Source organism: Botryllus schlosseri, chromosome 15 (assembly GCF_051294905.1).
Source record: "Botryllus schlosseri isolate E-star chromosome 15, Bs_hap1, whole genome shotgun sequence".
Classification (NCBI taxonomy): domain Eukaryota; kingdom Metazoa; phylum Chordata; class Ascidiacea; order Stolidobranchia; family Styelidae; genus Botryllus; species Botryllus schlosseri.
Genome location: NC_137250.1, coordinates 20,644,394 through 20,670,775, shown reverse-complemented (window position 1 = coordinate 20,670,775; position 26,382 = coordinate 20,644,394). Strand labels below are relative to the sequence as shown.

The 26,382-nt window shown below is 40.4% G+C and overlaps 2 protein-coding genes across 2 annotated transcripts; both read left to right on the top strand.

Moving 5' to 3' along the window:
• Positions 1–1,600: 1,600 nt before the first annotated feature.
• On the top strand, positions 1,601–6,727 carry LOC145456815 (uncharacterized). The gene is made up of 4 exons (XM_080334934.1): positions 1,601–2,943; positions 3,001–3,093; positions 3,203–3,393; positions 6,268–6,727. The coding sequence occupies exons 1-4, from the start codon at positions 2,832–2,834 to the stop codon at positions 6,526–6,528; spliced, it is 657 nt and encodes a 218-aa protein (XP_080191060.1). The 5' UTR covers positions 1,601–2,831; the 3' UTR covers positions 6,529–6,727.
• Positions 6,728–22,004: 15,277 nt separating this feature from the next.
• LOC145458071 (filamin-B-like) lies at positions 22,005–25,959 on the top strand. The gene is made up of 4 exons (XM_080336379.1): positions 22,005–22,471; positions 23,204–23,268; positions 23,340–23,436; positions 25,549–25,959. The coding sequence occupies exons 1-4, from the start codon at positions 22,096–22,098 to the stop codon at positions 25,734–25,736; spliced, it is 726 nt and encodes a 241-aa protein (XP_080192505.1). The 5' UTR covers positions 22,005–22,095; the 3' UTR covers positions 25,737–25,959.
• The last annotated feature ends 423 nt before the right edge of the window (positions 25,960–26,382 follow it).

The following is a 26,382-nucleotide window of genomic DNA, read 5'->3' as shown; positions in this document are numbered from 1 at the left end:
GTTGTGAAAGAAAATTTTCGAATCCCTCCATTGCATAAATTAGTATTTTTTCTGAATTTTTAGTTGGAATCGGATTAGGATTGGACATGGACTTGAATATGAAAAAGCTATGGATTAGGATTTGGATTTGGATTTGAAGGTTCGGATTTGGATTGGATTAGGACATAGAAATTTCAAATCCGCTCATCTCTGCTAGTCAGCCTTCAGGATTACCGGACCACTACCTAACATATCGATCTCGTCTTCCGCCACATGCCACCCCATTTTGTCGCTTGCCTTTCATATTCTCTGCTTTACTTTTCATTGAGTGCGCTGTGCTCTGTGCATGCCTCTTTTCTACTTCGCCTAGGGCCTAGGCCAAGGTGGGTGTCTGATTCAAAGACTAATCCAAGTCGTTTCGACACCTTCCTATCTTTTCATTGTATTGCAGTTTTGTGGTATTTTGAAATGGTGAAAATATTACCGAACTGATTTTGATATTGATATCGATTTAAACATGAATGATTCAAATCATAGGACTCAGGAAATATTCGAATCAGCGATTCGTTTCCCCACCCCTGTATTTAACTCCACTCTATAACTCCAATCGTAACACTAGTAGCTTATAACTTTTTTGACCCCAAACACAAATTAGCCTAACCTCCAGCCTCAACCAAAAATCCCGTATCCATATTGAAATGAACCCGAATATGTTCGTCTGACTTTGTTTGTTTGTTTTGTGGTATTGATGGTGTTTGTCGACTACTATGGTCATTTACACCAGGCCGAGATTCTTCAATATTTTCCGTAACTGCCGATTTATAGCACGGCCCACCTCTAGGCTTTTTGTAAGACACCGCTTACGCGGATGAAGTGGCGAGGAGGAGCCTAGGTAAACCTCCAACACTTATAGATATCGGAATTCTGAAGTCGACCTCGGTCGGACTCAAACCCGCACCCATTGGTGTTGCAGTCGCGGATTAGCCTATACCATTGCGCTATCTCGCCACCGTTCGTCGGCATCAAGTAGAGAAATCGAATGAACATTGTATATCAACAATCATAGCCTATCACAAAATAGGACGTCACCAGCATGAAATTTCGAATAAGAGAGCGTCCAATGTCAGCCCAAAATATTCGGGTACATTTCAATATGAACATGAACATGCTTATTGCTTGGGGTTGCATTTAATACAATATTCTATTCTATTTAAAACACTGGCGGCCAAATGTGGCCCGCGAGGTAATTCTCGAAATTGATTATGATACCAAAAAAATAAATTACTCGGGTAATTCATAGTGAACTTATAAGACCAACCGAAAATTTAATTAGCCTGACCGCGAACTTTGGGGGTGTTGATGACTAAAATATCAGTTCCGACGCATTGGCGTAGCCATAGGGGCAAGCCACATGTTTCGTAGATCTTCGTATATGACCATAAAGGTGCAGATTTATTTGACTTGATATTTTTCCTAGCACTTCGCGCGATTTATCGTCACTCGATTTCTAGCTGGTATTGGATGCCGCCTCATGAAAACTAAAAATTAAAAATACGCCCAATTTACGGAATTGAGCCTAATTATATTCGCAATTATGAAAGAACGTGTCGTCCAACATGCGACTTCGCGTCTGCACTCGCAGAAAAAGATCGTCGTCGATGAAACCTTTGCACAAAATGATAGACGCATGTTCACTGAAATCTTCGATATTGATAATTGTACAAGCGCCGATGTCCTGGCCAAATGAGCGCAGCGGTATACAGAGGCGACCCACAATTTTTGTCCTCTTTTTTGACTATTTTGAAAGTGTCCCCGGAGGACGCCCTTTTGTCCTCTTTTTTGAGATTTTGTCCTCTTTTTTGTAAATTTAGGTCAGATTTAGAGCAAATTGCAACTGATATGCCGCAGATTAGCACAGAAGTGAAGCTCCGGCGGGCATTTATGGAGTGAAAAAGGGTGATTTTAGCTCTGATCTTTTTTTTTTAGTCATCCACCTGGCAATGCGGAGAGAAAAGCGGTATTTTGAGCTCTGAGCGGAAAGATGACTTTTTTTTTTTTAGTCAACCGATCACAAAGTGGGAAAAATTTACCGGTTTTTGAGAATTCTTGTCCGGTTTTGCAAGTCTGAAATTTCTGAAAAAGTGTCCTCTTTTTAGATTTCCAAAATATGGTAAGCCTAAATATATGCAACTAACATTATTATTGACCGAATTCATTCATTAACTTTGAGTGGCCCGCGCAATGGTTCGTAAATCTCATGTGGCCCTTTGTCCCCAAAAGGTTGGCCACCCTTGATATAAAACAAACATGTTTAAAATAAGGCCCTTGTTATTTGTGAGTGATTCGAATATATTTTGAGTAGCGACAATCTTTACCGCGATCTTGGGGACATTGCAGACAGATCTATCGTAGCAGCATGCCGACGTTAATGTAAAATCAGACCGACTTGTATGATACAGGGATGGTCACATTTTTCATGATCAAGTCATATTGTCGTAACAGTTTGTATGCGTGTGTCACTAATTGGCTATGATACCGAACACAGTGGATTCAGAAACGACCAAAGCAACCGCATAAGTTCCATCGAAGCGCGAAGATGGTTCTTCGAACTTCCAAGTTAATAGCAGTAGAATGCCACACCATAGCAATATTTAATGCTGTGACTTTCCTCTCTGCAAATCGCTTTATACAGGATATGCGATTCATCGATGATAATACCAGAATTAGGTTACGTCAAAATTTTAAAAAGTTGTCTTCCTGAACGACAGCGGATATCTCGTTCCACTTCCTTTATCTAGTATGCGTCGGTCTGACCCATCTTTACAACCACAGTCGTAATTTGGCGAAGCAAAATGGCTGCTTACATTGTTTCTCTCGTCACAATTGCCTGTACTGCATCGATCAGTACTGCAGCGTTTGCGGCAGATCTAGCTCCTGCTTTACCCTTCTTCCCGCTTACTTACGGTAAAATCTTATATAATCGTATTATGTTCTACTAATTTGTGATATTTTATGCATTAGATGAGATTCGAGACATTACTGGTTTCAGCAAGGAGCTGATCATAAGATTGACAGATACATATTTGCTCGAATCAGCAGAAGGATTCGATGAAGGTGAGACGGAGATTTTATACTTGTAATACGCAAGTCTTGCAGGCATAACATATAGCTCATGACTTGAGCATCCTAACTCGTTAGCGTGATTTAGTATTCTTTTATTCAGGATTAGAGTATTCAACACAAGCAGATATGGCTGCCCTAATGGAACAAATGCAATATCTCCACTGCATCGTCGATCCGTGTCTCTATGGAGGGCGTTGCGAAGTGCTTGATATCAGTGATATGGTTACTGAATGGGAAGGCGAAATGGGAATTAAGGCAGACGATATTGCTTCTTCTTCACACTCACAAACCGTAAGATAAGACCTATTGTCATATCCTTGAGCCTACCAGTGATCCCCTATCGGTCTATAGGCATTCGATAGCTGGTGGCCCTATTCCAGGGGTCACCAACACGCGGCCCGCGAAGTCATATTTTGCGGCCCGCGACTTGATTTGAGATTTCGGAAGAGAGCTAATAAAATTGACGTGCAATGGTCCAAACACTGCCAAGACCGAGACGCTTACAAAACGGCTTAGATCAATAGTTCTGAAACTGGGGGGCGTGAAAGCATCTGATGGCGGCCCGAAGCTGCTGTCAACTGAAAAATTTTTCGCGCTCTGCGCGATTTAACTCGGATTCATAGTTATAGCTATTGCTCTGTGTATAATCCGGAATTCATATTATAGAATTCTCTCACCGACATTCGTAACCTTCCATGCCATCAAACTATATCCGTTGGGATTGCTAGCATTATGGAAGCATTTTGTGATATGACGATAAGAGGGACGCGAAATGTTTCAATATCATAAAGGTGGACAGGACATGTCTAAAAAGGATTGAGTACCACTGGCTCATACAGGGTTTCCTAACACGATCAAGCTTTACGTGGAGATGGTCTTTCAGCTAGTAACGCATCTCTCTATATATAACCCTCCAAGCGTTTCCATGAATCGTCTATAGCTCCGAGTTCGAAATAAAACGAAATTGAATATAGGGATCCGTTTTTTGCATTTTCATTCCTTAAAATATTCCTTCTTTCGTGGTCACTATACCCATCGCATATGTTAGGAAGCACAGCGTGGTACTGATGTAGAGTTTTAAAACCTGGGTAGCTACTTTATTTCGAATCTGAATGCATGCGGCCCGCGACCGCTACAAAATTTGAAAAGTGGCCCGCGACCCATTTTGAGTTGGCGACCCCTGCCCTATTCGATATTTTACGGATTGACATTCTGTTGTTCCTAATTCCGTCGCCATCGCTAAGTTTGGCGCCAATGAAACCAATATAGCGTTATGTAATTATCATAAAATTCTGCCCGTACGAAAGGGGTCAGCACCATATGAAGTATATTTCGCTATCAATTTCACTGGCAAATATGACGTAAAGCTGAGGAAATGTCAAGTTGAAAGGGCAAATATATATGACTATTTGACATCACGCAACAATGTAACGATAGAAGTGGTCGGAATAAGTTCTAGAATCTTGATTCCGATCAGTGATTCCCAACCTGATCCAAGGTAGCCTTGTTGCGGCTCTAATTGATCTCTAAATATGCCACAAAATAGAATAGACGACAGTTGTTGTTTGTTCTAGGAATAGTTATACTCAATTTCTATGCTAAAATGTAGGGTTGTAATGACTGGAGTCATGACTCGACTCGAGTCACGATTTTCTGATGACTCGACTTGACTCGAGTCATTTTCTCAAAATATAGAAATGACTCTACTCGTGTCAATCTATGTATTGACTCGACTTGGACTTAAGTCATTGCGCATGACTCGAACCAAGTCATATGACTCGAGACTCAGACGGCCAAGACCGATATTTCATTTTAATTTCGAAGAATAGTAAGGTAGCACCACTGTGGGATTTCGTCTATTGATACTGGTGCTTGAAAATACGACCAGAAACTGCTAAAAATGAGGAAAATTAGTATATTATAAATGCGAACCATTCGATATTACCAAACAGAGTTACAAAAATTGGACATAACAAGAGTGAGCAGTGAGGAAAGTGAGCAGTCAACACAATGACTCCGACTAGACCTTCTGCTCGCTGACTTGGACTCGGACTTGAGTCGGTGGTTAATTGAAAATGGATCGACTTGACTCGAGTCAAAACTATAAAAGCGAGATTGACTTGGTTACGACCCTGCTAAAATGAGTGATATTATTTATGTCTAAAGTCGTCCAAGGCCTCTTCTGAAAACCGGGAAAGAGAATTCTTGCCGAGTAGCGTCAAACGCATGGATGAATAGTGAATACCCGTTTGAGATCTGCTGGCCATAGACCTTCATATATATACCGTCTTCGTGAAGAGTAAATTTCGACACAGTTTTACTAACATCAAAATAACGGCTCATAGTCAAGTATAAATTGTAATATTACTCAACGTAAATCCCCTGCAAACTTTTACAACGACATAATAGTATGTTATAGTAATGATATCCATTTTCAGATTATGTCAATGTATAGCACTCGCCAATTTGCGTCTATCAATGCTTTAATAACCGATATATAATCTACAGAAATCTATGTGCATGCTTTTGAATTTTCCGGATGGTTGAGATCCAGAGGTAGGCTAGCTACTTTTAAATTGTCGTTATAAGTAGCCTACTCGAGTGTTTGCTTACGGTTCCAAACATACTCTGAACTTCGAAATGCGGCTCCGACATTCTATAAGGTCGGCAACATTTAGATAATCCATCTCATTCCGAAATCCACTTGACTTTTACGGAAAGTATGTCGTAAGTGAATAGTGTACGTGTCTCAACATCTTAACATAGGCTAATTTTTAATTTAATTTTTATAAGTCCCCATTATTGGTATTTCGTCTATCAGTCCTGATACTTGGGAAATAGGGCCAGAAACTGTTAGGACTGAGGAAAATGACGATATTATGAATGCGAGCCATTCTATATCACTCGAGCAGAGTTGGAAAACGTGGGTTGAACCGGATTTAACTGAAAACTGAACAGTGAACATAAGGACTTGGACTCGGACTTGACTCGGTGGTGAATTGAAAATGACTCGACTTGACTCGAGTTAAAACAACAAAAGTGGGATTGACTTGTGACTCAGAACCTTGTGATTTGGTTGCAACGCTGTATCAGTACCTATACGCAAATAATAGTGTATAGTATACTAATAGTCTAATACTCCTCTCTTTCCGTCCGATATTCCAGGCATGGACCATGAACCTCGAAGTTGATTGGCGCGTTGATCGCCTTCGGAATCTACTAACATACGTCATGCAAATTGAAGATGCGAATGGGAATGATTTCATGTTTGAAATAATAAGGAGAAACTCAAGATTGTTCACGCGCTGCAATTGTAGGAATGGTCTCAATCTACGAAATCTGAATTGCAATTCGTGTCTGATAGTTGAGGGAGAATTCGCTGAAATAGAAGTCTTGGATCTTGGCGCAAGAGCTATTAGTATGTAGAATTATAGAATTTTTGATTTCCAGAATTACAATACACATATTATTATTTGATATCTGTATCGTTATTGGTTAGAAAGCCTATATCGGCTATCAGGCATCATTGAACATTTTCTATTACATTGACCCAGCGTGTACAGCAATATGCGTCTTTTTTCGCGATTGCCATTATATTAAAATGCACCTATACATACCTTGAATATGTTGTATTGATTACATTGACGTACCAAAGTGGGGAGCGCGACCTAACAATTGGTGGCGTAACAAATGTCAGTTGTCGCAGAGTGTACCAATTTAACTGCACATCATAGCCGCATAGTGTAGGGACAGTAGGCACTTCATTTGACGTTCAATCTGGAAACAATTCTATACTTCGAATATAGTTAACCGAATCCACAGACGCCCGCTCCTGATGAGCAGTTGGCAGTCGCCACTCCTCAGTTAGTGTTCTAGTGTATTTTTTTACAAATTCTACAAATCTAGTTTCCATTTTCTTGAAAAATACACTTAAACAAGAATGACATGATGTGTTGTACATAATATATACTCAAACGGTTATAGTAATAAAAATCATCCACTCTTGTGTAGAACAGCGACCAGTCCATAGGATCAATACTTCGCCTTGCCTACCATGCAAACGATAAAAACAGGTGGAATGTGACGGACGGCGAGGTGAATATATCAGATCGTGGTATTCTGGGACTTTCAGCAAGTCGTTGTCATCGTCGGTCTGCGTGTATGCTATGATATCACGAATTCTTTAACGAAAGAGCCTATATGCTCGGTATACGAATAATGTGAAGCAATCATAACAATATCTTAGGCCTGGTCGACTTATACTTCGTTTTACCGGTTATTGGTGTATAATCGTGACATAATTATAGCGAAACTTTTGTTTATTTTCCTAAATTTCAAAAACACCTAATTATCGCTAATCGTGTAAACCACAACGAATTTCCTCATTACAGCAACCTGGGTCTCAAAACGTAATACTAACAAGAACAAGAGCCGCAAAGCATATAGAAAAAAAATAGAAAATTGGGTAATGTTCAGTTCATGTTCACGGATCATATAAATAATTGCTAGGGCTGAGCATAATCGAGTACCTGAGTAATTCGATTCTGAATCACGTATTACGCTTTGAGTCGAAGCGAGTATCGCTCATTATGACGCCACAAAAGAATTTATACGTCAAAGTTCGAATAGGTACCCTTTATGTCACCACAAAGAACATAATGCTTGTTATCCATCACATTAAAGATCCTTTCGTATTTTTTCGACCAATACCGATTTCATTGCACTTCTTGACAATGTTGTGGAATGAGCATGACTTCGGAAATGTGATATTCCCAGTAATGGTCGTAGCTTTGTACTATACCTCATATTCTGCGAGGCGGCCAATCAAGTTTTCAAGACTTCCACATTGGAGAATAGTATCAAAACTATAATTATCGTTAGTAAGTTAACTTTCAGCGTAAATTTCAGTACCCGAAAAAATCGTCTTTTACTACTCGACTCGAATCATTAAAATTAATACTCGGATTCAGATTCGAGTACTCGAATCATTTTGCCCAGCCCTAATAATTGAGAGAAATGTGCATTGATGTGAATATCCGTAGGTTACTCTTATATACATTTTCAAACATTAAAAGCTGCTACTCCCCCGCAAGGGAAAGACAAAACGCAATCCAACCACAGATATAACTGTAGCTCCAGCTATTTATCTTCCACGAGTCGACCACTTCTTTGTAGAATCCAGTGTAGGTTGACATTGCAATCAGAATGAGGATGGCTGAAGACAAGACGTGACGAGGATGACGATAGTCCTTGATCGTCAAACCATATATACAATTTGAATACTAACAACAAAATATACCGATTACCCAAGTCATTAGTCAGACGAAATAGCAGAGCGGATTTCAAATCGCGTGCGCCTAATGTACGCAGGGACGTTTTCGCGCGCGAAACCGAAAATACTTCGAACTTTTTCGATGATATTCCCATGATTTTACTCTGTACTTGTACTCATATACATGCTGCTCTCACGCAATAATTAGGTCAGATTTGCGCAACTTTTTCACTAGGGGTATCATGTCATTATTGCACCCTCAACCCATACAAGATATCTGGGAATTATCATTGACTCCAATCTTAAATGGAAGACCCACATTTTCAATCTATGTAAAAAGCTATCTGCTATGGCCGGAATTCTAGCGAGACTGAGACATTCTCTCCCAAGACAGACCTTGAGAACCATATATTTCTCATTATTTCACCCTCATCTGCTTTATGGATTATGTGTATGGGGGAAGGCCAATCAGACGGATTTAAACAGAATCTGTGTCATCCAAAATCGAGCCATAAGAAATATATGTGGCATAGACTCTAGATCAGGGGTTCTCAAAGGGTGGGCCATGGCCCACTGGTGGGCCACAGAGCATTTTGAGGTGGGCCACAGAGCTATTTAGAAAATTTAAGAATTATTGCAAGTTTAGTTATATTTCTTATGTTATTCGGTAAAAATATATTCGTATTATCTAATTATACATAGGCTACATAAAACTTTTCATCCGACTCTGATTAGACGTAGTGGCACGTATGAAGTCAGCATGTACAATTTGAAAACGTTAGGGAGATACGGTGGCTTTGGATTTTTCTACTGGCTATGACAACCTACAGCCAACAGCAACTAAACTAATTTCATGCCTATAATAACGGGAAGATAATGCTGAAGTAACCAAGTATTCCAGCAGGGTCATATGTCGTATGACGTTGAAAGGGGCATGCAATGAACTCGCTATGAAGTGCAATTGATTTACTGTACTTCGACAGGCCGTATTTTTGTAAGCTCAAAATAGCCATAATTGCAAATTATTAGCAACTTCTGGCGGAGGTATACTGCACCACCGCAACGAATCTTAATGGATTGAGGATTTATCGGAGCGCATTAATCTTTGAAGTCGATTTAAAATGTCCGGCCTGGAAATCATTGTGCATAATGAATGAAAGAGTCACAGAAATTGATTATATCATTGGATTGAAGATTCGGAAATCGCAACTTCAGTTGTTTTGGTACAAGACATACAAAGTAGGCCTACATCATGCATATTGAAAAATCTTTCTTCACTTCTATGTAGTACCCCATTCGCCAATGAATTGTTCGATGCTGGCCCAGAATGATTATAATATTCCCCACAATAGTATCACTTAAGTCCCAATCACACAGTGCGGGGATCTGATCATTGTGTTTCGCGAGGCGAATGGAGCAGCGGACGTAAATAATCTACTTAGGAGTTTTAGCTTATGATCTACCAGGGCCGTAACTGCCGCAACCCCACCCCCTTTTGGGGGAACTCGAAGGGGCCTAAGATTATTCCGTTGGTCGTTTGTTGGAGGATATTTATTTAACTTGAAATTATGTTCGCGCTTCGCGCGGTTTCGTATCCCGGTAGTTTGAGATTTAAATACCATCAGTTACAGAAACATGCGCATATTTTAGAGAAATAGGCATATCGGCGCTGTCCATATGACCATGCATTAAACAGGATTATGGCTCTAAGATATCAGGTGAGCCACAGCACATTTTTAAACCGGAAAATGGGCCACGGTCAAGAAAGGGCTGAGAACCCCTGCTCTAGATCATCTGCTACTCCTGGTTATTTAGCTCTCAGGATACTTAAGCTACCCGATTTGTATAATTATGAAATAGCCAACCTGATGCATAAATTCACAAACGGTAATATCTCCCCTTACTTTAATAGCTTGTTTGAGCAATCTTCCACTGTGCATGGGTATTCTACTAGATCATCGGAATCTGGTCATTTTTATGTTCACCGTATGAACTCCAGACTGACCCAACAGTCCATTGAATATATGGGCCCAAATATTTGGAATGACGTGCCCGACAGTATCAAAGAGCTACCTCAGCATGAATTTAAAACCCAATACCAGGATTACCTTTTTTCAAATTATAATCAGAAATGAGAGTATCTACTATCTAGCACCCGTTGATTTATAAATTATACATCTATTTATTGACTTCATATTGCTTTACCTAGTATGCTGCCATGGCTACTGTCTTTGTTATATATTTGTGTGTATTATTGTCTTCTATTTGTGATTATTATTTTCTTTCATGTTGCAGACTGTCCACTGTTATATTTATTGGGATGAGTGCACTGGATTATTTCACTGCCATGGAGGTGACGAGTAACAAGGCTTTTATAGGCCATATCGTCACCTCCAGTCAACTTTTTTTGTTTGACGAAGCAATAAAATGTCTGTCTGTCTGTCTGTCTGAGTGACGGGGTCTTATGACAGAGATTTTTTGTTGTTTTTGGGGGATAAAATGAAATGAGATCGAAGTATGCATGTTTCTTAGCAACCTTCAACCCGATGAAACCTGGAATCATTTTTAATGTGAATTGTAGGGCTTCTATCATGCTATATGAAGGCACATAATATTTTTATTCAATACAATTGTTGACTGGACTTTTTTTCAATTCAATTACAGATTTTATGTGACAGGAACCGATTATACAACATAGCCAAGTTCAGTAACAGTTTAACCAAGTAATCAGCAACAATAGAAACACGTGGTACAGTACATACAGAGAGACTGTATGTCATAATTAGCTGTGGTATTTTATCGCTATAATATAACGAACAATGTGGACGTCACAATGTATACTACCCTATACAGGGGACCAGATGCAAGGACCAGACGAGTAGCCCGCGAGCCCGTTCTAAAAATAGATCGAATAGTAGCATTTACCAATATCCACCAGATTACTACCAGTCAGCTTATATATATATATATTGATTGATTTAACTATTATTGTTTATATCACACCAACATGTAACTTACAAATGACATTACATACATTTAAAAACACACTGCACTGCACTCATTAATATCAAACTATGCAGTCGAGTTATTAAAAGGAATTTTAAAATGGTACGATCATTCGAAAGTGTAACTGCGCTACGAGTCCGTCCGACGAAATGTCTATTTGGGCGCCTGGTCGGGAGAGGAGATCTAGGATGGTGCTTCTCAGCACACGTTAGGCGCGTAGCCAGGAAGATTAGTGGGATTTGAATATTGTACCTGTGTGAATGACGATCATACAATCTCTTCGTGATGGGCGAATTTAGGCGTATGATAAGCCGGCCAAAGAGTGCGGAAGTGCTGTCAATTAGCGAGTCCCTGATCTCTGGTGAATTAAATACGCGCGCGTATTACGCAGCCTCAGCGACAGTTTTCGCAAATCAAAATGTAGGAACCTGAGGGCACCGATTTCAGGTGGTTCAGACCTTTGTCGTCTTTTAGAACTCAAGCCATTATACTCATCTTCTGATCGTTACGGTAAAGTATTAGCGGAAGTCAATTGCGCATGTTAAAGTCTGTTTGCAGCGATTCGATGTTATTCAGCTTCGCAATGTCGCTCTTTAATAAGTTTGACATAAAACAATCACTAATCAGCGTAAACACGACCACATTGTGTCCAAACCAGGGAGAGATAGGAGCCAAAGCATGCTAGGCCCGAGACGCTATAGTTAGCCCAGCAAAGATATCTTTCGCACCAGAGCTTAGCCGATGATATCGTGCACATCAGGCCGAAGCCGCCAATGCAGATGCAATTGCGCAGGCAAGCGATGATGTAGTGTGAACAGGGCCTATTGCGGATGCGATTGTTCAAGCCGAACCAGGCTTGTTCGAGACGCGATAAATTAGGCCAGCGACGATTGCCACGCGAATGGGATTGAATGACCTAATTTGGCGAGCATCTTAGCGGGAGATCATCACAGACTCTTCTCGCTAATTTACAACATGCTTCTCGCAAATCGGCCGCGCGGAACACTGATAACTAGGGCGATTTTTTTTTACCTAAAAAGGAAAATTTTGACCTAAAAAATCAAAATTTTGATCTTTTTTTTACCTAAACAAACCGAATTTTGACCAATTTCTGACTTAACGTATGCAAATTAGGTGTTTTCCCACATAACGTTAAAATTGTACCACTTATTTTCATTTCTGGTTGGAACGACATAACGAAGTAGTTTGGCCTGAAAAAACGTTTTTGGCGTGAAAACAGGCAAAATATTCAACTGAAAAAACTAATATTTAACGAAATCTGGTCCTATGAAGAATTCCAGTAGTTACAATACTTTTGGTAGAAATAATTAAAATTTGTTGTAGTACAACGAGAGATACATTCCTACATTCTTGGGTAGAAAGTGCATGTCCTTACTGAGAAGCTTACCAAGAATGGAGAAAGAACGTTCAACAGTTCAACAGTTGTTGGCTTGCAACACTCAAGTTGTGCGTACATTGCCGGTTTTTCATCATGTGCTTCTTGATATAAGAACCATGCAATGCATAACACCATGTCAACCCATTTGTTTCATTTGACCGTTTATGATTCACAATGACCAGACAATTGGCCGTTTACTACGGTATGCCTATAAAGTAGGCTACAATATGTAAAATATCAAATGATAAGTTCAATGCCCAAAAATTTTGACTTTGTGAACAATTTTGACAAATTCTGACCTAACGCTACAATTCTGACAAAAGTTTGACAAAAAAAAATTTGCCAGTAAAGAAATACCAATATGAAATCATGTGCGTCTTTTAGTTTGGTACGTTTTGACGATTTCCATATCTTCTAACGCAGCAGATAGGAGGTCACGAAATAGCATCATGTAAAGAAGTCAATATAACAACGATTCCGCCCGAAGATGTTTGATTATTAGTTAGGGGTCCTATCTTTTCCAGCATACCACATCGACCATATTGACCGATTCAAACATGAATTATATAAATTTTTCGCGCTTCGCGCGTTTAGGCGGAATACGGTGACTCACCAAACAGTACATGAAATAGGGTATAGCTGATATGTACCGACAAAAAGCCCACTGGCTGAGGGGGACTGGGGTTTGGTTTATCACCCTATGGGGCCAAAGACCAACGTTTTTTGCGGGGGGCGTCACGAAGTGCTGTTTTTCGGTTCCCATATTTGGGGGGCGATGATCGGTGTGGAGCTTCAAAAGAGGGCGATGAGTCGAAAAAGGTTGGGAACCACTGCTATAACACATAATACTCCGTTCGGAACCGAATCGGATAAAACCAATCTGCTATCGACCATGACTATCTGCACTAGAATGGATTGTCATTAATATTAATTTTACCTGCGAGTATGGCGAAACGTCCGCCTATTTTCGGCATTTTTTCGTTATCTTCGTCCTTGGCGGCTACAAACATGAGTGCTGATGCGATAAGAAGGCCGACATTCGCCATTACGTTGAACGCCAAGGTTACCAACTCAGTCGCTCCCATCGAAGCTGTCAGAAACACGAGCAAGAATTATATCCTAAGAAAATATATATATATATATTAAGCTGAGTCTATACGCCATTAACGAAAATAATTACTTAGTTGATTCTTACAATGCAATTTTTCAGTTTTTCACGGCTTTGTAGAATATCTATCATACGACAACAAAACATTAATGAGCACTGAGCAAGCTTGCTGTGTTACCACACCCGGTGACCAAATTTGCTCAAAAATCGGACCACCGACCAAATAGACGGTGCTCAATCAATCAATCAATCAATCAATCAATCAATCAATCAATCAATCAATCAATCAATCAATCAATCAATCAATCAATCAATCAATCAATCAATCAATCAATCAATCAATCAATCAATCAATCAATCAGATTTATTAATTTTTTCATCGTTTCAAAACATCACAAGACTGCGATACAATGAACACTGAACAGATAGGAAGGTGTCGAAGCAACTTGGAGTAGTCTGATCAGACACCCAACTTAGCCTAGGCAAAGCAAATAAGAGGTATGCACAAATTGCACATTGCACACAGAATGAAAAGTAATGCAGAGAATATAAGACGCAAGCGACAAAATGAGGTGGCATGTGGCGGAGGGCGAGGTCGATGTTAGGTCGTGGTCCGGTATTCCTGAAGACTGGCTAGTTTACTTTTATTATAGAGATAACGAACTGTTTTGCGACGAAGTCATGCAAATGTCGATAACAGGTCCATGATCTTGTAATTGTGAATCTCCCGTTCAAATAGGTCGACAGCTTCTCGCGTAGCCTAACCTACAACTCGTAAACAGAGTTTACTAAAACAATATTGTCACCTTACATTTAAATTCAGTCGATCCAACATCTCCCTTGTAAAGCCCTAGGCTTGATACGTCTCCAGTTTTCCACCATGCGGGGGTCGTCAATGCGATAATATTCGAAATTAACGCAACTACTAGCCCGCCGCCAGTTCCAAGATGTAAAATGTTCATATTATCTTTTTGTTTGCTTGAATCCGATACCAAGAACTATGAAATAATGCAACTATTCGTCAACAGTATAAATTCATATCACAATGTAAATGATAATTCTTTAAACAGATATCAGACGATGTAGAAAATATTAAGATCTTGGTTGCTATCACACCTTATTTATCGTCCACTTGCAACGTAATAATTTTATTTATGTAAATGATGGAATACTTGAATTATCAAGCGTAGAACAATTGACTTTTATATTTGTACGAATGTAAGACTATTTTTTTCAAAGTCTCGCTGTTTTGACACTTGCTATTTTGCTGGAACGCCCATCGCTCTATGAAATATGCCGGACCTGCAGTGTGAAACAGTATCTCACCGGCTATCAGACAGTCGTCGAGCATGTCCAGTCCCCATTCAAGTCGAAATACAAACAATTTCTACTGAATCAATGCTAGTCAGCGCCCAAGTTTGCCGGACCACGCCCTGACATAGCGACCTCGTCTTTCGACAAATGTCACCTCTTTTTGTCGCATGTCTTTTTATAATAGCTTCTTTTACTTTTCATTCAGTGTGCATGCCTTCTTTTCACATCGCCTAGGCCAGATGGGTGTCTGATTTCGAAGACTACTCCAAGTCGTTCCACACCTGCCTATATATATTTCAATGTGCCGCAGTCTGGTGGTGTATTGAACTGATGAAATTGTTTTGTTAACTATAATGAATCACATCTCTACATATTAGCAGTTAGTGTCACTTTTCTAATTTACTATGTCTTCTGAAATATACCGAATAACGGATTAGAATACAAGTAGAAAATTGTCACCCTTAGAAGGATATAGCTTGCCCTAATAGACGCCGTCTTATACAAATTCGTTCTTCGATTGCCGTATGTATTTTCCCTCAGAAATGTCCTTCCACAAAGATGATCTATGTGATTACCCAGCGGTCTGCCTGACGAGCTTCACTGCGGTTTGGAAGACAAAGTAGATATTTATTTGTAATTCAATGATATCGGAGTAATCCTCATTTTTAATACCTCACTAGCTTATGACTCTGATTCTCAACCGCAGCCCCAAGCTAGCCTTAACTCTTGCGGCTCCCATTGCCCCATGGAATTTCCGCAAAATATATGAGAGATGTTATTTGTTCCTTAAACATTTCCAGTCAATTTCTATATATTAATGCTAAAAAACGGATAATAGTTAGCCTATGTCTAAGCCGTTCAAGCCTGCTTCTGAAAACTGAGAAGAGAATTCCTGCTGACTATCGTCAAACTCATGTCCGAATACCCGTGACATAACAGAATATATCTCGAGTTCTACTGGTGATAGACCTTTATAGATTGGTTGATTGTTTCGATTGCGAACCTATGAAAGGTTCAGGTTCGTGTGAAGACGAACCTTGTTGAAAGGTTCTGTGTGATCGCGAACGTGAACGTATGACGTCACGTGACGTATTATTGCTAATTCCAACCTTGCATTTCAGTGAAGTGATATATTAATGTACACGATACCAAACGACGACTCAGGCCACGTTATGCCACAGTGCTGAAGTACATTCTGACTTATTAAACGTCACCACATGTATTATCTGGAGCAGGGGTAGAAGCAAATTTGTGCGGCCGTACCCACGTATGTGTTGGCGGCCGTCGACGACATGAAAATTGAATTTACGAATTGACTCCCGAGTCTTCGAGATATTTAATTGATCTTGAAATTTTCTTCGCGCTACGCACGATTCAATACGACTTCATCTTTCGCTTTTAATAGAAATACCAATTTGGAATCGTGTGCTCCCCACAATAGAAATATTTTTCGGGGATACCTTCTGGAAATTCCAATATCTTATCACTATACCGGCAGTCGTGATGGGAGGCCAAGAAATAACTGGACACAACAAATTGACAACAATTGACTTACCCGAATCGCAAGCTCCATCTCAGTTTTGTATAAAACTTTTATTTTTCACTGTCACGACAGCACAACCTGTGACAGTAAGTGGAAATTCACGGAATTTGGATCCTGATGTTGAGAGATTGAGATGATATTCTTATTCGCATGCACCATCGAGATTCTTTGACGACGGAGATGCGATCCGGCCTTTATAGTTAGGTCATTTAGTCTGCACCCACCTTGTTTCTCCTCCATGATATCTGTGATTGCTTAGCGCCTAGCAGGATAGCCGGGGATACCGCAGTTAGTGGTCTGACCCGGCTGTGGATCGATCACACGACCAACTGATCAAGACGCCGGACGCATCGCCATTACACTATCTCGCTCGGTTGAGATTACCGAAACCCTATGTGTGCAGCCTACATTCGGTGTCAAATCTCAGGTATAGATCTCGTTCTCGGTACTGTCCATTCTCGGTCGCGTCATTCTCGGTAAAATACATTCTCGGTAATGTGCACACTTGGTAATATACATTCTCGGTAATGTCCATCCTCGGTAATAGCATTCTTGGTATTAGTATGGAACCGAAACAAATTAGAACAGATGCATCTGGGCGCCTGCTTGCAAAAGTGGTCGCTGGTCAGTAACTGAGCACTCCTACTTTTTATTGACACGTTATAGGTAATTATTAGTTATTGTTTACTTAATTATCAATTACTGAAGTGGTTATGAATTTTGACTACTTCTACTTAATAGTTCTCAGAATGCTTACTTATTTACTTACTTATAAATCGCTACTTCTACTTCTACTTGTGTGAAAATCTATGACGATACTTCTCCATCTACTTGAGTACCAACGATAACTACTTTGACGACGTCTGCATAAGCCCAATGGCTTCTAATGTGAAACCACAATGCCGCAGTCAGGTGGTGATAATGTGACCTATGGACTGAACATGCTCGATATTTGCTGTGTTGAGGGATTATTTCATGGAAGTATTCTCTGTAAAAAATCTCCCCATTTGTTACAGACGTGCTTGGTAGTATATAAGCTCTTTTGCAAAATCGCTTCACGGGTCGGATGAAATCGCTCCTGGCGACAATACAAAAATGCGAATTTATGACGTCACCATACTTTATTATTGTATGCTCATACGGTGCTTCCCTATACCTGGCCTGCAAGGTCTTTGAAATCAGGCTGATATGAAGTCTAAGTCGCGCGGAGCAGTTCCTTCAAGTGCTGATGAGAATTTAAGGAAGATTTCAGATCGGTAATTTCGACGAAATTTTCTTGACCAAATTCAGCAGTTATTGCTAGCCTTTACAATACAAGTGGAAAAGCCGTATTCACCATTGATAGCCCGAAAATGATTGCGAACCAGCGCTGACGCAATTAATTATCAATTTCATTGTTGAACACAATGATTTATCATTGATTGATGACTATTGACCAGGCATCGATTGTTCCGTGTGAAACGTTTCTGTGAGCTCGATTGGAGAGTTCAATTGCATAGTTCTAACCCTGTAGTGACAGTGACACCTTCCCTTAAATTGTACAAGTCTTGCGTAAAAAATATGCTAAGAAACAACACGAAAACAATACGCATATTGTAAATATACGATAAAATACATAAATTTACAATCAGGGTAAATCTCTCTAGCAAAATGACGAAATCCATGTACATTTGCATTGTGTCTTATTGCATTGTGCACTGTGTGTGACTTGTTCAGATGAAAATATAACCCAACGAATACTGAATATTGAATTGTGCACTGCAATCATTAAAGAGCCGCAATCAAAGGTTGAAAAAGCCGCATGCGGCTCGCAAGCCACAGTTTGCCCACCCCCGCTATATAAACACGGTTACCTGGGCACTTGGTAAAAATGGACAATATCTGAAAAACATTATAATGAACTGATTAAGAGATTAGGTATAGGTCGTTTAATTATTGCATCTAACATATGTTATTCCACCCAACAGATGCAGATCCAGATATAAAGAGTTCAGATACAGATATCACAAGTTGCCTTAAATGCTCGCTAATTTTTGCCGAACAAGTTAAATAAAGAAACTGAATCGTCTATTTCTTTATTGTGAGCGGCCTTGGAAGAATATGTGAGTAAAACGGAAGTCGGGCAAGATGCGTATGCCACGGCTAGGCATTTACAAGCGAAAACACAGAAAATACCGCAATCGTCACAGTAATTCATCAATTTTCAGTGCTTTCTGTGGAGATATAATAAATTGTTGTTAACCCACCTCCTGCGGTCAGCCTCCAGTCCAAATTGCGATGCATCAATCAAAAAGTTTATAGAATGCAAATTCGCATGCAATATGCAAATGCCCAATATGTCGCCGGAAACGGAAACCGCAGCCTATCCAACTGAGCTACTCGGAAGGTTCCATGGCAGAGGTGATGGTGTCATTGCAAGAAGTACATGATTGTGATGTGCTTGTGTAGGGCGGTGCATGGACCGGAGCCGGATTTTCTCATTTTTTACCGGAGCCGGTTCGGGGCCTTATCAGTACTTTTTCTAATACAGCCGGAGTCGGATCGAAGCCGGATCAGTACTTTTTACTAAGAATTTGACAGCCTTATACCCTCTTCCCTCCTCGAATCGATAGTTAATGTGAAACCATAGTGTCCTATATGGTGTCGACACAAGCAAATCTCACGGCTCAGTGAAATTGTATCACGTCACAATTTCCATTGGTTACAGGCAATTTGACGGTCATTTTTGACCGGCTTGCCGAGCATTAAATTTGGTAAAACAGGTATCAATCGAAAGCTGACTCTGCACTGATTACGGAAATATAAATTTTATTCCGCTCGCGGCCCTGGAACCCCCACAATCAGCCTCGAATTTTTCATTGTTATGGAGATTGGCATTGAGACGCAACGATGCTCCTGGCGAAACGAGAGATTGGCATTGGGACGCAACAATGCTGTCTGGCGAAACGAGAGAGCTACTCTCTCGTTTCGCCAGACAGCATTGTTGCGTTCCAATGCCAATTTCCATAACAATGAAAAATTCGAGGCTGATTGTGGGAGTTTCAGGGCCACGAGCGGAATAAAATTTATGTTTTCGTCATCAGGGCAGAGTCAGCTTTCGATTGATACGCGTTTTACCAAATTTAATGCTCGGCAAGCTGGTCAAAAATGACCGTCAAATTGCCTGTAGCCAAATGGAAATTGTGACGTGCTACAATTTCACTGAGCCGTGAGATTTGCTTGTGTCGACACCATATAGGACACTATGGTGAAACGTTCATGGAAATATACCACATGCTAAGTCCATAAGGTGGCATAATTACTTAAGATAAGGGTTGGGTTTGATCTTTGAGTTTTAATGTCCTGTGTGCATTGTTTCAATCAATATTCAATACCATCCTGTGATTAGATAATTATTATCGGAGTTTTTCGGACCGGATCACGGCCTTTTCTAGAATCTGGCCTATAGGAGTTGGACCGGAGTCGGACCATAGAGCTTTAAAAACATGATAGGAGGCTTGGTTGAGGTGTTTTGATAAAAGTCGACTCCAAGGCAACCAAATGAAAGTGTGAACGGCCCCTCCCGACAACACGGAATCTGCCGTCCCGATAATTTTTCGCGCAACCAGGATTTTCCAACAAATGTTTGCCAGTGGCAAAATTTGGGTGCCTTGCAGTCGACTTTTATCAAAATACGCCAACCAAGCCGGTACCTACAGCAAGAATTTGTGTACCACCTAAAATAGTACATCCAGCTTAAGCACTCTCCCCGCCCGATTATTCGCAATTTCATGCTGGTGACGTCATATTTTGTAATATGATTGCTGGTATACAATAATGTTCTTTCCAATTCTCAACTAGTTGCTGACGATTACTTCTGACGAGTGTCAACCGAAAATATTCAGGTTCATTTCAATATGAATATACTAATCAAATAGCTATCTAGATCTCAGAGCAAACTTTACTCATTTCTGTCTCTCTATAGATAACTATATAGTGTCTATTATAGTGTCTACCTCAATATAAGAAGCTTTTGATGTTGAATTTAAAATATTTCTATGCAATCAAATAGGGTCAAAATCATAGGTTCAGTACCCACAAGAAGTTTCAATAGCTTTGACACTTACCAAGTATTTTTCAAAACCAAGAGGATTATAACTTGAAAATTATCGGTAATAGAAAAAATTAGATTTCTGACTTAACACACCATGAAAAATAAATTTTTGTAAAATATTCTAGCTGCCCTACTCCGCTAGGAGTGACGTCAAATTGCACTTTTGGCATCATGCACCTCGGAAGTTGACATCAATAACCTTCATACCCCTCTACAATGCGCAATTCATCTAAGAATGGAGATCACTCTTAAGTTGGCGATGACAATGTCTCTGTAGGATATTCGGCCCGACTTGCCATACTAACTCTGCCAGTGTAGAGTTCTGTATCACTTCGTCAGCTGATCCCACTCTCGCCGCTCGGTCGCATCCTTGCTCTTGAGTTTCTCTCTCGTTTCGCCAGACAGCATTGTTGCGTCACACTACCAATCTACTCAACAATGAATAATTTGGGGCTGATTGTGGGGGTTCCAGGGCCATGAGTGGAATAAAATTTTCATTTTCGTAATCAGTGCAGAGTTAGCTTTCGATTGATACCCGATTCATCAAATTTATTGCTCGGCAAGCCGGTCAAAGATAACCGTCAAATTGCCTGTAGCCAAATGGAAATTGTGACGTGATACAATTTCATTGAACCGTGAGATTTGCTTGTGTCGACACCATATAGGACACTATGGTCTAACCATCCTCGCCACGACCCTGTTACCTCGGAACATGGATGGGTGGATGTATTCAACTCCACATATAGGCCATAGGGCACTATGTTTCTATAGTTAATCCGTCATATATTTGGGCTGCACGCTTCACTGCATCTCAGAATAGCGTCATTCCAGGTTGATGCCATGATGCGGTCATGCGGCTGCCGATGCTGCCGAAGCCTGCAACACGTGGTGTACGGCGGTAAAGGCGTAGAAAGGAGTCGTGTTTGTGTAGATTTTCTTACAGTTAATGGTGTCAGAGTGAAACTTTCGAATAATCTGACGGTAAATAACGAGTTCGATTATCATTTATGATTCTTTTTAACGGTATCAGAATCAACAGTGAGTGAAAGATTTATGCTGGCATCTCTAAATCTTTCCCAAACGATGGTGTTGGATCGTATCACTGGTAAATGTTGTTGATATTTATTAATTGTTAATATAATGGCATATTGACTTGAAATATTATGATCTCTGACCGTGATATCTACATTTCTTCAATATTGTCTGAGAATCAACATATAGGAGTCCATTCTCAAGTTATGAGTTATATGAGTCTTATATGCATCGGATCATGGGAATTAAGCGGAGGTTGAGTGTCACTGATTTTGCTAATGCAATGCTAGCGTTTGGTGTTGGAGACGCCAGATCTTGCGGGTACTGGAACTTCATGTTGGGCTTCCTCACGACTCGTTATTACGACCCAAAAGAGAAGAACAAATTTCGTATGGGTGCGACAAGATTCTGGGATAAAAACCGTGCCGCCATTCTGTTGAAGTTGTCAGAGATCCGCCCTCACCAATCAACCGAGTTTAGTGGTGATGCTGAAACGATTAGTTCAGAGGTTAACACTACCGACGCAAGCAAAAGTGATGCTGTGTGTGATACCAATAATATGCCGGGCAGCCCATTGGAGTATTTTACTATTAAAGAAACAGGTATGGACTATGGATTCACCTTACTGGAATATTGCTCTCTGAGATCGCGAGGTGCATTATGAAAGTTCTTTTATTCCGAAACCCAGTCTACCCTGCGTAAGCCACTGCATACAATGTGCCACCACAACAGTCGCAATTCGACTGATGATCATGCCTAATTGCATGCATCCAATCATATGTAAATTTTCCCATTCATATTCTGATAGTTAATTCGGCAGTGCTCCTGTGATATTCGAATATAAATAGCCTATGACTTTAATATAAAATCGTTTGCTGCTGGTGATTTGTCACGTTTGGTTTGATTTTAGAGTAGTGGGAGTTGGAGTCGCGGGCATTTTGACTAACTGTGACTCCAATGGTTGTTCCAATTTTTCTGTGTCTCCATTAGATAAAATTTTCCTGTCTCCAAAACCCCTGGTAGCTGTGAATTCTGCATTTCATATTATTATCAACTTCACCCTTTAATGCACTGTTTACCAAAGTGGGCAATGTCACCTGGGGACGATTTTCAGGGATGCGAACGTAAAAACTGATACAAAGTATTTGAATACTACAGAAATGTAGAACGATAAGGTTACGGACGAATGACCTCTAGCCTGGCCCGGTCAATAAAGATATCTGTATGTTAAGCCTAATAGGGAGGCGATAAGTCAAAAAGCACTGGCCTCTTGGCCCTGATATGCAAAGATATCAGTTGTACTGCACAAGTGCACATGCATTCCGTGATTTCAGGCGCAAGAACACCATCCATTGCAACCGCCATTGATTCTTCTCCATGGACAGGAGAAAGCGGATCGGTAACGAGATTGTGTGTGTGTGTGTGTTTTGGGATGCACTTCGTTGTAAATTGCAATATAGCATTTTTCAGCAATCCGACGCCAGTAAAGTGACCTCGTACGGAGGTGGATTGAGGAGAGCCAAAGTCGGAGAAGGCCACACTTTTACCGTGGACTGCAGCTGTGCGGGTAAGAATATGTTTAGAGCTGTTTCGCAATTCTGATGGGTCGTTCTATGCTATTATCTTCTCCACATACGCGATTAGTAGCAAACTACTGACACTACTTATTTTATGCTTGTGTTTTTGTTTACGGATTATTTCCACTACCTACTAGTAGGCTAGTAGCTACTTCCAATTGAATTTAACTGACCAACAATTAATCTGATTGAATAGCATCAATATGACTGGTTCGTGTTACAACACCCATTGCACTAATACATTTATTATAATTAAAACTTTTCGGGTGCCTCTTATCAAGCGTTATCGGCACACTAAAGGGAATCAAACAGATTCAAAATGAATGCTAAATGACAAATTATGACATAACATTAAGAATTACACCACAAAATTTGCAATGTAGCAACGACAATGACAACAACAAACTTTTGAAATATATGGTAAGCGCATTCAGCACTGCTACGGGTAAAAACGACATACTGTCCAGTACAGTGTACACGTGCACACAATATAGAGCAGGGCCGGCCAACCCGTGGCCCGCGGGCCACATGTGGCCCGCGAGGTAATTTCCGAAATTGGTAATGTTATAAGAAATGAATTGCACAGATCGTGAACTTGCAAGGCCGACCAAAAATTTGATTAGTCTGGAAGCAAGACTTGACATGTTATGATTAAAATATAAGTTACGACACATTGGCATTTCCGTGAGCCAGTCACACTTTGGTAGATCTTCGTACACTACAATAAAGCAGAATAATTTGCGATAAATCTATCAAAACTAAATATTTTCTACACGCTTCGCGCAACATGTTGTCACTCGATTTCTGGCATTTAATATTGTTACCCCTTTGTGAAAATGAAAGAACGCCTAATGTATCAGATGGAGTCTAACTATATTCTCGATTACGAGACAAAGTGTCGTTCATCATATGCGACCTAGCGTTTGCGCTCGCAGAAAGACCGTCAACTATGAAACCTAGACACAAAACGATTGACGCATGTTGGTCGAAGCTTTCGAAATTGATAAATCCAGGTGCTGAATAGTCCAGTCCTGGCAAACTGAGCCCAGCGATATACTGCAGGCCCGCAATATAGTCAAGTGACAATATTATTGAGCTATTAACTTCGAAAAAATTTCTCGCTTCGCGCGGCTAGTGGCCCGCGCAATATTTCGTCGATCGAATGTGGCCCTTTGGCTGAAAAGGTTGGCCAGCCCTGATATAGAGCAACAATGGGAGATTTATAACATTTACAGAAATACCTATACTGGGCTTGCTCAGCTGAATGATTGTGGATTCCACATACTTTCAAATGAAACAAGGATCTACCCCATGTCATGTGCAATGTCGTTTGGCACAAAAATTATAATCACTATGCCAATTAAATTGAATAAAAAACGTTTTTCAAAAGCCTTAATGTCCAGTCCCAGGAGTGTCGCCAGCTAGCGAACAGCTTCCCCGTTCCAAAACAGTTTTCAACTTTGTCATGTCATATATTTCCGCTAGATGTCACAATTTATTCGTGGTGATCATGTTCACGTCATTAGTAACGAATTCGCCGTCTCCTCCTGGCTAAGAGCCCATTGGCATTTCAAATGTCATTCTGTGTAGGGTTACCATACGGCCTCTTTTGAAAGGATTTGTCCTCTTTTGACTTACGCCCTTTTGTCTTCTTTTTTGAAAATTTAGGTCAGATTCAGAGCAAATTGCGAGTGATATGCCGTAAATTAGCACAGAAGTGACGCTTCGGCGGGTATTTCGGAGTGAAAAACAGTGAGTTTAGCTCTGAGCGAAATTTTTTTTTTAGTTATCCACCTAGCAATGTGGAGAGAAAAACGGTATTTTGAGCTCTGAGCGGAAAGATGACCTTTTTTTTAGTCAGCCGATCACAAAGTAAGAAAAATTCTCCGGTTTTCGAGTATTCTTCTCCGGTTTTGCAAGTCTCAAATTTCTGAAAAAGTGTCCTCTTTTTAGATTTCCAAAATATGGTAAGCCTAATTCTGTGTCGATAGCGCAAATTTGTGTGATTTCCACCCAGTGAGCTGGTATAAAAACGTAGTTTACGTTTTTCTAACTGACAGGCTGTTTGAATCCACAACGTTGATGCACCCCACATTTTCCAGGTTCGGAGATGCTTTTCGTAGGCATGCATGGCCCAGAGTATCCTTGCGATGAGGTGTATGTGAAGCACATCGGAAACAGAAGATACATCGTCATGTACACGGCCAGGGATCCGGGACAATACATGTTGATTGTTAAATGGGGCGAGAACCACATCCCGGGATCGCCGTTTTCAGTACAGATCACATGAAGACGATCCCAGTTGTGTCTCTGCACAGGAATTTTGGCGTTGCAATCAAGCCTAAGATATCTTTTTCGCTTTTTCTTGCCCGGGAAGTAACAATAGCAAATATAATTTTGGGAATCGCTTTTTTATGTTGCTCGGTGATCATGATCATAGTTTCTATTTTTTCGCTTTTTCTTACCAGGAATGAAGCAATTTCTACCTTTCAATAAAAGAGTTGCCCATTCTGTATTGGAAACGAACCAGTTTCAGGTAGCACCCTCAGTTGAATGCGAGCCTGTTTGGTACATGGGAATGTACGTCACGATGATACTGTCCAAAAAAAGAGATATGTGGAGTTGAATACATCCACCCATCCATGTTCCGAGGTAACAGGGTCGTGGCGAGGATGGTTAGACCATAGTGTCCTATATGGTGTCGACACAAGCAAATCGCACGGTTCAATGAAATTGTAACACGTCACAGTTTCCATTTGGCTACAGGCAATTTGACGGTGATTTTTGACCGACTTGCCGAGCATTAAATTTGATGAATCGGGTATCAATCGAAAGCTGACGCTGTATTGCTTACGAAAACATAAATTTTATTCCACTCATGGCTCTGGAACCCCCACAATCTGCCCCAAATTATTCATTGTCGAGTAGATTGGCAG